The 13,970-nt window shown below is 44.5% G+C and overlaps 1 protein-coding gene across 1 annotated transcript in view; it reads left to right on the plus strand.

Moving 5' to 3' along the window:
* The first annotated feature begins 7,336 nt into the window (after positions 1-7,336).
* Positions 7,337-13,970, plus strand: part of Psmd1 (proteasome 26S subunit, non-ATPase 1) — a 73,815-nt gene continuing 67,181 nt past the window's right edge. Inside the window, exons 1-2 of the mRNA XM_032899772.1 lie at positions 7,337-7,352; positions 12,927-12,970. Coding sequence (XP_032755663.1) covers positions 7,337-7,352; positions 12,927-12,970 — 60 coding nt within the window. The remainder of the gene's footprint in view (positions 7,353-12,926; positions 12,971-13,970) is intronic.

Genomic DNA, 13,970 nt, shown 5'->3' on the forward strand with positions numbered 1-13,970 from the left:
CCCAAGATAACTGTGAACTTGGCTGTGTAGCTCAGGCTGACCTTGAATTCATGATGTTCCTGCCTTGGCCTTCCAAGGACTGGCATTACAAGTGTGAGTCACCACATGGTCTCCACTGCGTTTTTCCATACTGTTTTTGTCAAATCACAGATTCCTGTGAGAAGTTTACAGGAAGTTCAGGGTCATAGCGATGGCTCAGCAGGTGACCCTGCCAAGTCTTCATGTCTGAGGTGGATCTGTAGGACCTACATGGTAGGTAGAGAACCTGGGGCTGGAGAGATGGCTGAGCAGTCAAGAACACTGACTGCTCTCACACAAGACCCCAGTTCAGTTCCCAGCACCCACATGATGGTTCACAGATACCCATAACCCCAGGTCCAGAGAATCTGATGGCCTCTTCTGACCTACATATATACGTGCAATACAGGCAAGGCACTCTACATATGAAATAAAATATTTAACAAATGTATTTATTTTCGGAAAGAGATAAGCAGCTCCTTCGAGTTAGCCTCTGATTCACATGCACACTGTGGCATTAAAAACACTTGATCTGTCTTAGAGTCCATTAAATATAGTCATAAGAATATTCTTATTCGGGCTGGAGAGATGGCTCAGAGGTTAAGAGCACTGACTGCTCTTCCAGAGGTCCTGAGTTCAATTCCCAGCAACCACATGGTGGCTCATAACCATCTGTAATGGGATCTGATGCCCTCTTCTGATGTGTCCGAAAACAGTGAGAGTGTCCTCACATACATAAAATAAATAAATCTTTAAAAAAAAAGAATATTCATATTCTCCAATTGCATGTATGAAGCTTTTCGGTAATTGAATTGAGTAGTTGTCAATTGGAAATTTAATGAGTCAAAATTAATGACATACCAATTGATTACATTAATTCCGAAATTTTCTACTTCAATATAAAAATGTAATGTCAACTGATTAAAGTTAAGTATAGGGCTGGAGAGATGGCTCAGCGGTTAAGAGGATTGGCTGCTCTTCCAGAGGTCATGAGTTCAATTCCCAGCAACCACATGGTGGCTCACAACCATCTGTAATGGGATCTGATGCTCTCTTCTGGTGTGTCAAGGAGAGTCAAGGGTTATGGTCTGGTGTGGTCACGTACATAAAATAAATAAATCTTTTTTAAAAAACTTAAAAAAATAAAGTCAAGGATAACTTGCAGTTTAGTTCTTTCCTGGCATTAGCCCACTTTGAGTGGTCAGCAGGACTTGTGGCTCAGTGGAAGAGAGCACCTCCCTAACATGCACAAGGTCCTGAGTCGTCAACAACAACAACAACAACAACAACAACAAAAATCAAACAAAAATGCAATGTAATTGCTTTTGTAGTTCATGGTGTGAATAGCACCAGGAAAATATTAGTGACTAAAGGGATTCAAGGTGATTCTTAACCCCTACTTTCTGGTCATCCCAGAAAGAGAGAGGGGATCAGAAGTAGCTTCTAGTAAAAAAACAGGAAACATGTAGCTGTACACTGCCAGAACCCTGTGCCACTCCAACTCCTCTCCCCTGCTTTCAAAAATCTTTTGGTGCCGCAATCTACCCACGCCAATTTCAGTCATGGAGAGGCGTTTGGCCTTTGATCAAGCAACCATGTGGAGAGATTCATGCCATCGGCTGCGGGTCACGGTCTGCTTCTAATAAAAACTGTATTTCTAAAAACACATGGCACTGGTCGTCAATGAAGCCACCCTAGCAGGGTGGCTAATTGCTTTGGGATCCGTGGTGGCCACCGGTCACCATCATTCGGAAGTAGAGATCAGGAACCCCCGGGGGTCAGGTGACGCTAGCCATTTAGCAGCTCTACTGCGGAGCAGGCTTGTTAGGTTTGTTACGTCTGTGGTTCCCACCTAACACTGCAACACAGACTATAGGCTGGGGGATCTGGGCGGCGCTCCCACTCCAGTCCTCCACCAGAGGGAGCCTTGAAACCACCAGAGGGCGCTGTAACACCAATCTCCAGCCTTCCTGCTAACCAGACCTGCCACCCAGACCTGCCACCCAGACCTTATACGCTGGAGGCTACAGCGAACCTGGAGTAGGCTTTGAGATATTTTATGATCCTCCTAAATGTTGATCGTTCCGTAAGAACAGAGCGTGCCCTGTAGGAATCCTGTCTGTCATTCCACTATATCCTCAAAAGTAGAGCTCATTTGAATCCGGGAAAGGACAGCAGGATAGCTGTATTAAGCTCAGATAACTTTGTGGCAATGACAAGCACACAGTCCAAACTGGAGACAGTGCTTCTCCCGCACAGGACGGAAGTTGCAAACTAGTGTGCGTGTGCGTGTGTGTGTGTGTGTGTGTGTGTATGTGTGTGTGTGTGTGTGTGTGTGTGTGCGTGTGTGCGTGTGTGCGTGTGTATGTGTGTATGTGTGTGTGTGTGTGTGTGTGTGTGTGTGTGCGCGCGCGCGCGCGCGCGCTACCACTGATTTACCCCCTAAACTTCAAAAAGATTTTTCATTAGTTGTCAACATAATAAATTCCAGAGTTGGGGCTATGATGTTCACATAGTTGTCAACATTATCTCATTATCTGCATTTACTGTGCAAGGGGCCACAGAGTCTCTGCAAACACTACAAAAACAACTAACTGTATATTAAGTAAAGGCATGGTTGAGGGGAAGGGTATAGGGCAGAGTACAGCCAGAGGCACAAGAAGAGCCCAGAGCAGGGAGAGAAAATAGTAGACAGAACAAGGCCATGAAGGTGGGGGTGGGAGGAGTGGGTACAGGACGAGAGAGAGGGGCAAAAGAGAGGGGACCAAGAAAGCACTTCACCACAGGGTTATAGAAGAATGAGAAGCTGGGGGAAAGGAAGCCGGTGAGCCAGGGTTTAGGGTAGGGGGCAGGGTGGAAGGAGCTGGTACACACAGGGACTGAGTCAGCCTGGAGGCCAGCATTCACTTTGGTGTGCTAACAACGGGCACTGAGCCTGTTAGCTTTGTTTCTTTTGGACTTGACACTAACTAAAGTTAAATAATTCAAAAACGCCCTGATAGCACATAAAACTCTCATCTCTGGCTTTTCCTGGAGAAAGCATCAGCTTCCCAATGTCAGCCTGCATTCTTGCAAGGCATCCGTATATGCCCTATAGCTGCCGCTCCTGTGAATTGGGCCATTCAGCCTTCATTTGTCAGGAGCCCCTCTACTCCCTATCACTGCCTTTGATGCTATTGTCTCTATCACCGACCTAACAGGATTCTCATTCTCCCTCCCACCTCATCCTTTGTGGTACTGGAGACCTAACAGAGGACCTCGAGCAGTTAAACAAGCACATCCTCACTGAGCTGCACTCACCTGACCTCTGATTTCTCTGAAGTACTAGGTAGGGACTTGAGTTGAGACCTCACGCATGTTACACACAGCGCTACCACTGAACTGTATCACCAGCCTTTGAGCTAGGATTTTTCTTTTTATGTACATAGAGCTTTTGTTAATCCTGAGGATGGGGGGAGAAAGACCACCGACCCAAATCATTACCAAATTAACTGAAGCAAGCAATTTAGTTAAAGCAAGATTTTTCATTCATATACACGGGCTACCTACCCCTAAAGCAGGGTTTCAGAGGTCAGCATTGGATGTGAGTGAGACAGGGGTAGGGGATTTGGTGGACAACTAATGGTCCTAATAGTGGATTTGGTCACCGGAACAGAACATAAGCAGAACAAGTTAGTCCTGATGACCTCCTCAGACAAAGACATGGTTGTGAAGGTGGGCATAACAAGGTAGTCATAGCAACAGCCAGTCATAACAAGGTAGTCATAGCAACAGCCAGTCATAACGAGGTAGTCATAGGTGTTCATATAACCTTTTGAAACAAAGGTAGGGTGGCAAGATGGTTATAAACAACTTTTTGTAACAAAGACGTGATTGCCTGTGGAGGGCCATTCAGGAGGAAGATGTGGCACAGAACCATTTGCTATTAAGGTTCCAAGCAGGGCATATCCTTGAGAAACAGGTTTAATCATAAACAGATGAGCCTAGTTTATCTTTACTATACGATGGCTTTTAGGCCTAAGACAGAAGCAGGCTGGTTCTTCGCTTCACTCCTGTATTACTCTGTGCCATTCGTTCGGACTTCTCTGGGGTCTTTATGTGGCGTTATCTCTGTAGAACTGAACCCCCAGCAACTCGATCTGCCAATCTGTTACGCACACCTCTTTGGTCAGTGCCTTTCCATTTGGGTCATGGGCTCAACTCCTTCAAAGGAGTTTGTTTTCTGCAAGTATGGCTTCGAAATCTAAATTACTAAAAGTTCACACATACGATCAAATATGGCACCAGTCACATTTAATTTGGTGGCGACAGCAAAACACTGATGTGTCTCAGTCACCATATTGGATTGTTTTGAGAAGGCTGTAGAAGTAGGCTCTGGGCACTGCTATCTGAACAAACAGTAGTTTGGTGGAGAGGAACTAGTGGGTCAACGGTCCTGCTGGCCAGGGATGAGACTAGATGGCGAGTGAGTAAGAACCATGACCCCGGGTTCTGTCCCCGGCAACTTCCTACCGTATGCAAATCACTGTTTACCACTTCTCTGTGTCAGTTTCCTCAGCATTGGCTAGTGAAGTAAATCTGCTGTTGAAACTGCTGTATGACAGTAAGTGACTGACGAGATGGCTGGGTGGTTAAGAGCACTGACTGCTCTTCAGAGGACTAAGGTTTAATTCCCAGTACCACACAGGGGCTTAAAAGCATCAGTAATGCCAGTTCCAAGGGACCTAATGCTCACCTTTGGTTTCCAAGGGCAGTAGGCATGCATGTGGCAGCAGGGACATGGACACATGGACACACACACACACACACACCATCCATATGCATAATTTTTGGTTAAAAAAGAGAGTAAGTAAAAGTCACAACTGTCATTTCAAAATTCTGAAGATGTATTAGGAACTTTTTGTTAGGAGAAGGAAGCACTTGCTAGGAAGGAGAAAAAATACACGACATTGTTTCCTCTTTTGACGTATATTTTCCCCTTATATTATCACTTACTTCTGATTTTTGTTCTGTTTTTAATATTTTCGTGTTTTTAAATTTATGTATTTGTTCAATGTATGAATGTCTGTCTGCACGTACACCTGCATGCCAGAAGAGGGCATCAGATCCCCTTATAGATGGTCATAAGTCACCATGTAGTTGTGGCCATCAAGCTGAGGACCTCCAGAAGAACAGCCAATGCTCTCAACTAATAAGCCACTTCCCCAGACCGTTGTTTTGGTTTTTGAAACAGGGTCTCTCTATGCAGCACTGGCTGTCCTGGAATTCACTATAGATCAGGCTGACCTTGAATTTACAGAGATCCCCAGCCACTGCCTTCTGAATGAGTGACCACACCCAGCCGTACTTACGCCTTTTGAAACCTGTAAAATGTACGGTATTAGCTGTTCCAGAAGTAATGTTTTAAAAGTCTTATGGGGGTTATGGATGTAGGTCAGTAGGTGAAGTGCTTACCTAGCATGCATAAGGCCCTGGTTCAGTCTCCCACACTGCATGCCACAGATATTGTGGGTGCTATAATCTCTGCATTCTCCCATCAGACCTCGATCAGAAGTTCAAGGTCCTCCTCAGCTACAAAGAAAGTCTGAAGACAACCTGGGCTATTATAGAAGATCCTCCCCCTATTCTCACTGTATCTACAATAGACTCATTCGTTCATTATCATAATAAAGTACTGTGAAGTTTTTGTATTTTGGAGGCAGGCTTTCTTTTTTAAAAAGATGTATTTATTTGTGTGTGTATATGTGCACTTGGGTATAGGTACCTGTGGAGCCGAAGGGATCATCAAATCCCCAGGAGCTGCTCAGTGTGGGTGCTGGAGACTGTATTTGGGTCCTCTGGAAGCTTAACCACGAAAGGCAACTGCCCTTTTTTTTTTTTTTTTTTTTTTTTTTTTTGGAGTTGGGGACTGAACCCAGGGCCTTGCACTCGCTAGGCAAGCGCTCTACCACTGAGCTAAATCCCCAACCCCGGCAACTGCTCTTTTAAGAAGGATCTCCATCTATGACTCCTATCTCATCAGAATTCCCTATGGAGACAAGGAGACAAGGCTGGCCTGGAACTCACAGAGATCTGCCTCCCATTGCCTCCAAAGGGGTGTACCTCCATGTTTGACACCTGTAAAGTCTATTTTTTCGTGTGTGTTCATATTTGGGGGAAGGAGAGGTCCTCTGGAGGTTGTAGCTGTACAAAAGACACAGCCATGGAGGCAAGTTTGTGTCAAACTTGCACACATATATAAACACACACACACACACACACATTATACACACACACACACACACACATACACACATATGTGCAAGTAGGCTGGAGGTTAACATTGGGTGTCTTCCTCAGTTGCTCTTCCACCCCTCCCTAGTACCCACCTCCCTCAAAGGTCTCACTTTGTGGCTCTGGCTGTCCTGGAATCTACTTGTAGGCCAGGGTGGCCTTAAATCCACAGAGATCTGCCTGCCTCTGCCTTTGCCTCTGCTTCCTGGGTGCTGTGATTAAAGGCGTGAACCATTACACTCAGCCACTTTATTTTTTGAACCAGAGTCTCTTACTAGACCTGGAGCTCACTAACTGGCTAGACCAACAGCAAGCCCCAGATAATCGACCCGTTTTCACCTCCTCCAGCCCTGGGTTTACACCGGCCACTGAGAATCCAGACTCAACCCACTTAAGTGACCAAGTGGTCTCTCCAGCAGTATCCCACCACTACCTTTCCCCCACTTAAATAGCATATCTTTTATAACCTAGGCTGGCCTCGAATTCAAGATCCTTCTGCCTCAGTTGCTTTTCTAAGAAAACACGTACCTATATTCCCAATAGTCTTGGGTTGACGGGCATTACTGCAGTGAGACCGCCATACCATTAGGTGGCGCTACGAGCACTGCTTAGACCTTCCCTAGCACCCTTTCTCTTAGCAATGGCGGATGATGAGAGGACCTCTCTTTGCAAGGGTGTCTATTTTGAAGCCTGATGGCAAGTGCAAATGAATATTCGTTCCTAGCCGGCCAGATCTATGACCTCGCGGAGAATTATAAAAAAACAACGGCATTATTTTGCCCTATTGCATGGTATCGAGAGGCCGGAGCTGCCCAAAAGACACAGGCGTGGAGGTGAATTTGCGTCAAGCCTCAGGCGGAGATGAGGGCAGCCCTAGGGCGGGCGGGGTCCTCGGCTAGAAGCGAGCCGGCGGCCTGTGAGGGGACTGACTGAGCAGCGCACCCGGGAACCTGGAGGTGCGGTAGAGCAAGCGGGCCCTGAGCTGACAGATCCAGGGCTTGGCCAGAACTGTGGACGAGCGGATCGGCGAGTGCAGGGCGCAGCCATGATCACTTCAGCCGGTGAGTGCGGCCGGGAGCAGGCGCCCCAGTGAGGAGCCACCTCCGCGCCGGCGTTTAGCTGAGTCAGGGCGGGTGACTGGGCACCTCCGGGTCGAGCGCCGGCCTGTGCGGCCCCTCTGCCCGAGGCCCACCTCGGGGATCAAGGGCTGGGAGACTGGCCAGGCTACTGCAGGCCCCTTGGGTTCGTAGGAATAGGACCAGGTAGCCACCTGGGCGTCCCTGGCCAGCCACACCCCCGTGCCAGGACCGGACCGGGCTCCTAGGCGGTCGCTGGACCTTTATTCTCTCTGTCCGCTTCTTGGTCGAATGACCCCCGATCCTTCCCCGTAGGTGTATCAGCTTGGGATGGGCCCCGGTGCCATCGTAAACCTCTTATAGCAGCTCCTGACCGGGCAGCCTAACTGCTACACTTCTGTGCTTCTGGCTCGGGCTTGAGATACCTTCTCCTAGAAGTCCGAAAGTAGGTTTGAGGTGGCTGGGTTTCTGGGGCCACCTTATTCACTTAAGAACCTCGTTCAGTGAAGGCAGTATTGAGTGGAAAACCAACTTACCGTGTGTGTTTGAGATTCTCGGGACTGCAAAGCCGATTTCACCCACTTGTATAGTTTTAGGTACTTGTAGTGGCTATTGAAATGGGAAGGTGTTGGGATGAACTGCTAAATGGAGACTTTCAAGCCCACCACTATACACTTGTTTGTATATAGCTGTTCCCGGTCTTGGTGCTTTTTCAGCCTTGGCTGCTTGGTTGTCCTTCTTATTCTGTACTTGCTCTACACGTATTTGATTGTGAACAAACAGGTTCTCAGTAGACAGTAATCTGTATGGTGGGGACCTTAAGACCATCTTTATGAGGATTGGTTAAGGAAATGGGTAGAGATGTTAGACCTTTATTCTCTTCCCCCCTCTTCTCTTCTCTTTTATTGTTTTGTCTGTTTCAGACAGGCAATCACTTTGCAGCGCTGTCCCCGAACTCACTATGTAGAAAAGGCTGACCTCAAACTCACAGAGATCTCCTGCCTCTGCTTCCCAAATACTGGGACTTATTTATACTCTGCACCACTACACCCTGTGATGACTGTTTTCAGACACATGAAGAAGTGTTTGTACTTGAAGTCAGACTTTCGTCCTGATAAATACAGATGATTATAATGAACTTTAGTTCCCATCAAAGGAAATATTTCCTTTGTTTCCCAATTAGCTCTGGGGGTAAATACTAGATTTTTTTGACACTCATAAGTCTAGGCTTAGGTCCCGCCGTTACTCTTGGTCTTGTTGGCGTTGCTGATCATAGTTGGGTCGGTGCTTAATAGAGTACTGTTAGAGTGGACCCAGAAATAGCTACCTCATTTGGAATGTGGTCCATGCCACCTTTGTCTCTTGCCTGGGCTATTAGACCAGCCCCAAGACATTTTTTCTAAGCTCATTCTCCTAGTTCCAGATTTGCTTTGGAAACTGTTGTGTAGTTTCTCATTCTTGTTACACCATAGTGGCACTAGACTTTTTGTGATAGTCTCTCTCCTGCTTAAGAGCTCTTGTGCATTCTGTTCCCACTCTGGCCTTTTTTTCAGAAGGTCTCTAGATCTTCAGTGTTCATCTCAACCTCGTCCCTCTATAGAAGCCCTCTGACTGCACTGGCAGCCATCTCACCATCACAGTACTGTAATGACCATGTTAGCTTGTCTGAGGCTGATACACTGAACTCCAGAGTAGAATTTTGGGCAGGAATCCATAATTCTTAAGGATGCTGCTGTGTGTGGCAGATGTCAAAAAGTGTACCCTGAATGAAGAAATCAGTCCCCTGAGTTTTTAGAGCAGACTCAAAGAAGACTTGGTAGGAATTTATGGAAATTTTACCTTCTTTGTGGTGTCAGGACTAAGGGTTTTGAAGTCTTGCCCTGAAACACTTGGAAGATAACATAGTATACATTTATAGCTATTGTTTATATTTATTTAAGCACAATTAGCTTCTGCTCCAACCTTTTTGACACTTTGTTTCCCATTAGCTCGAGCTGGTTTAAGACCTGGGCTTAGGCTCTATCCCCAACACTAGAGAGGTCAGATTTATGAGTCTAGTATTCATTCATTTACTCACTGGGCACATGTGTTCGCTAAAAGCAATGGTGAATAAGAGGCAGTGTATACTATTTGTTTTGTTTTGTTTTAAAGAATTTGACTGTAAGAGGGAACGAGACAAAGGCGTTAGTACTAATTTACTAGAAGGAAGCATGAGTTTGAGTTAGATTAGATTGAACAAAGTGAATAGAGGAAGTATCACAGGCTTCTTTAAAAAATAGCTTTAAAAAATAGTTTTCTACCCTCTATCCTCTTCTGACCTCCTGAATTGACCATTTTCAACTTTTAAGTAATATTTCCAGGACATATTTCTATATTGATAAATAATATGAAAATATCGCTATTAATCAAGTCAACAATTTAAGACATCATCTACTTAATTTCTATTATGACATAAGTCATTATTGTTATTCAGGCTTTTATTTTATATGTGTGAGTGTCTTACCTTTGTGTATGTATATGTACCACCTGTGTGCCTGGTACCTGTAAAGGTCAAAAGAGGACATCAGATCCCCCAGAACTGGAGTTACAGGTGGTTGTGAGCCACTATGTGGATGCTAGAAATTGAACTCAGGGCCTCTGTAAGAGCAACCAGTGCTCTTAACCACTGAGCATCTCTCCAGCTTCATACAAGTTTTTAAAAAGCACTTAGGTCAGGAGCAGCAGGAATGGCTCAATGGTTAAGAGGACTTGTTGCTCTTGATGAGGACCTGGGTTTGATTCCCAGCACCCACATGGTGGCTCATAGTTATCTGGAGCTCTAGTTCCTGCCGATCAGATGCCCACTTCTGACTTCTGTGAGCACTAAGCACACACAGTACACATACATACATGCTGGCAGAACATTCACATATAAAAATTTAAAAAAAGGATTTAGGTCTTAACCTATCCAAAGTTGGATTCTATTTTGTCTTTAAATGGGAAATATTAGTGTAGGCATATATAGCATATTTGATTTAGCTGTGCTCATCATTGAAGACCGATTGCTATGCCGGGAAACCATGTAAGAAACCAGTCACAATTGAAACCACTTGTGAGTCCAAAGATCCATCTCCTCTGGTAAGAAAGCCATTCCGATGCAACATTGCCTGTGATGGGTAACCAGTGTCTTTAGGATTAAGTTCTGTGTTACTTAAGATCATTCCCATGTCAAGTTACAGCTAGTTACTAAGTGTTCCAATAGTCAATTAAAGCATTTAGTGGTTGAAATTATTTCTTTTTAAGTTCATCTTTCCTCCTCTTTGTTCTGGAGGTGTCATGACAACCCACCATATCAAGGTTAGAACAGTGAGGTACCTTCATTTTACTGCTAAACCTTGTACCTTTTCCTTTGTGGCTTCCCCAAAACTGCTGAAGCTGTTTGCCAAAACTGTATTTAGCAGGTGGAAGTAGGTGGTTACACCTTTGAACTAAAATGGCAGGCACACATTTTAATTGACCAGCTTCAGTGTTCCAGAATGATTTTCTAACCAATACGGAAAACATATTTGAGAAAATTTGGTTTTATTCATGGCACAAGGACAGAATTTCCCATTATAATTTTCCTAGTAATCTCGGTGTTCTTTGGGAGAAGACAGCTTTCTTTTACTCTGGTCACTGCTGACCCTCTAGGCTGAGGTGAGTTGGTGGCCCTGTGCTTGCTGAGACTGCTTCTCGTTTAGTGACATTTGTTACTTGTGAGCCAGCACCATGACTGAGTGGGTAAGCTTGCCTTCAAGCTTGATGGCCTGAATTCAGTGTCTGGAACCCAACTGGCAGGAGAGAACTGATTCACCAAGTTATAAAAGTTGTATGTACTGTGATGTGTGCTCACACACAATAAATAGGTAAATGTAAAAATGAATATTTACAGTCTGTTATTTGTGATAGACAGAGGGTACTTTAGCATGGGCAAATTGAAATAATTGAAATGTTACTGTTTTTCTAAGTTAAATTACTTTAATTTTTGAGTCAGGGTCAGCCTCAAACATGAGATTCTCTTGCCTTTGTCTCCACAATGCTAAGATTACATCATGGACCACCACAGTCAACAGTTGTTGGTTTATTTTGTGTGAATAAATTTTATTCTAAAGTTGTATAAAAAATTTCCTGGCTTGGTCATACATAAGTGAGTAGTTATCAGACTGTAGTGAGCACAAGAACCACTGGAAACTGTATTCCTGGGTCTTGACCCCATATTTCTGATAAAGAAGTTCTGGGGCAAGACCAAGAATTTACACTTGTCCAAGTAATTGTAATGCTACTGGACCAAATACTATACTTTTAAAACAGTTGGGCTAGGCAAAAGATAATACATAGGAGGTTGGTGAGATTTTAAATATTAATACAGATAAGTCTAAAAGCTCCAAAATATATAGTTTTTACAGTTGTTTTTAAAATAGTTTTATTTATGGGCCAGTGAGATGGCACTTGTCCCAAGCCTAATGACTTGACTTTGACACGCAGGACCATGTAATGTAGTTAAAGAGCAAACCAACTTCCATCAGTTGTCCTCTGACCTCCCTATATGCTGTGACATACATTTAATCCCCCCACAGTCAAAAGTTGTTGTTGGGGGATGGTGTAAGAGAGAATACGAGAATGTGTATGTGGTATATGCACAGGTGTGTGTGTGTGCTCCTGCACATGTACAGAGGCTAGAGGAGGACATAGAGGTTGAGTATCCAGTTCCCTTGTGCTGTCTCTTTTTCTGTTTCTCTGCTTCTGTCTCTCTCCCTTGTTCCTCTGAGACAGGGCTTCTCATTGAACCTGGATCTAGGCTTCAGGCCAGTAAGCCCCAGTGATCCTATCTCTGACCAACTCCACCAGAGCTGGGGTAACTGGTCCATGTGACCATGTGGAGATTTGAACTCGTGTCTTCACGCTTGCTAAGCAAGCACTCTTACCTGCTTGGCCATTTCCCTAACCCCACTAATGTTTACAGTTTTTAAAAAAATTGTTTTCCTAATGAAATTATCACTAAAAAATACTTTCTTCCTTATCTTCTATTTTATGTATATATACAATTGCATGCATGTGCATGTGTGCATACATATGTGCCATTGGGTGTAGAAGACAAAGGTTACTAATATCAGATGTCTTCCTCCATCACTCTGTACTTTGTCATTTTGAGACAGAGTCTCATGGAGGCCAGAGCTCACCAGTGGACTAGGCTAACCGGCCAGTAATCTCTGGGTATCTGCTTGTATGTCTGTATGTAGGACTATGCCTAGCTTTTAAGTGGGTGTTGGGGTTCAACTCAGGATGGGTTGATAGCAGACATCTTCTATCTCTGTCCGTGTTTTTTGAGACAGAGCATCTGCTTGTTTCTGCCTCTCCCTTTGAAGCACTAGGATCGAGCCCTTCTTTGTAAATGGGTGCTGGGATCCACCTCTGGTCCCCATGCCTTGTGCACTTCACCAACTGAGCCATCTCACCGGCCCCATTGTGAGGTTTGACCAAGAGTTAGTATCTGTCTGCATGCGTATGTCTCTTAACTGTGGTATGTCTTTTGTCTTATAGCTGGGATTATTTCTCTTCTGGATGAAGAAGAGCCACAGCTCAAGGTATGAACTGAAGAAAGTCACTTGGCTCACAGCGAATTCTGTGAAACAACCTTGGCTTTGTGATATCTTTATATTTCCCATCATTGACAGTAGCCATCCTATGGTCTGCAGCCAGTCATTGAAATCTAGCTAGAGAGGACAGCATTTTGTACTAGAAATTAATGAAGGGTAAAAGATCATAAAACGGGGCTGGGGATTTAGCTCAGTGGTAGAGCGCTTACCTAGGAAGTGCAAGGCCCTGGGTTCGGTCCCCAGCTCCGAAAAAAAAGAACCAAAAAAAAAAAAAAAAAGATCATAAAACGGCACAGGAGTAAGTAACCCTCCAGGTTCCTTATTGGCAGTGAGCACAGAACATTGCTTCTTCTGTGTTACACACTTACTTCTACTTGACAAAAATGTGGGCTACTGGACAGGCAAGGTCTCTCAGCATGAAAAGACTGTTGCTGCCTAGCTTGACAACCCGAGTTTGATCCCCAGAACCCATGTGGCAGAAGAGAACTGACCCCGACAAATTGTCCTTTGACCTCCACAAGCACACTGTGGCACATGGACACACACACACACACATACACACACCCCCAAATAACTGTAATAAAACAATTGTTCGGGGGCTGGAGAGATGGCTCAGTGGTTAAGAGCACTGGCTGCTCTTCCAGAGGTCCTGAGTTCAAATCCCAGCAACCACATGGTGGTTCACAACCATCTGTAATGAGATCTGATGCCCTATTCGGGTGTGTGAAGACAGCTACAGTGTACTTATATATAATAAATAAATTAATTAAAAAAAACAAAAACAAAAACAACAACAAAAAAAAAAAACAATTGTTCTTCAAGCTAAAATCAGCTAGAATGTTATGCAATGTTATGAGTCTAGATACCTGTGCTGGTGTGTGTAAACCAGCAGCCTGGATGGAGTCTTACAGATTCAAAGAAGAAATGTTCACTCTAAGGAACAATGTTACACGCACAGTTTGCTATTTTGTATTTGAAAACAAAAAAG

This window comes from Rattus rattus, chromosome 4 (genome assembly GCF_011064425.1).
Source record: "Rattus rattus isolate New Zealand chromosome 4, Rrattus_CSIRO_v1, whole genome shotgun sequence".
Lineage (NCBI taxonomy): Eukaryota > Metazoa > Chordata > Mammalia > Rodentia > Muridae > Rattus > Rattus rattus.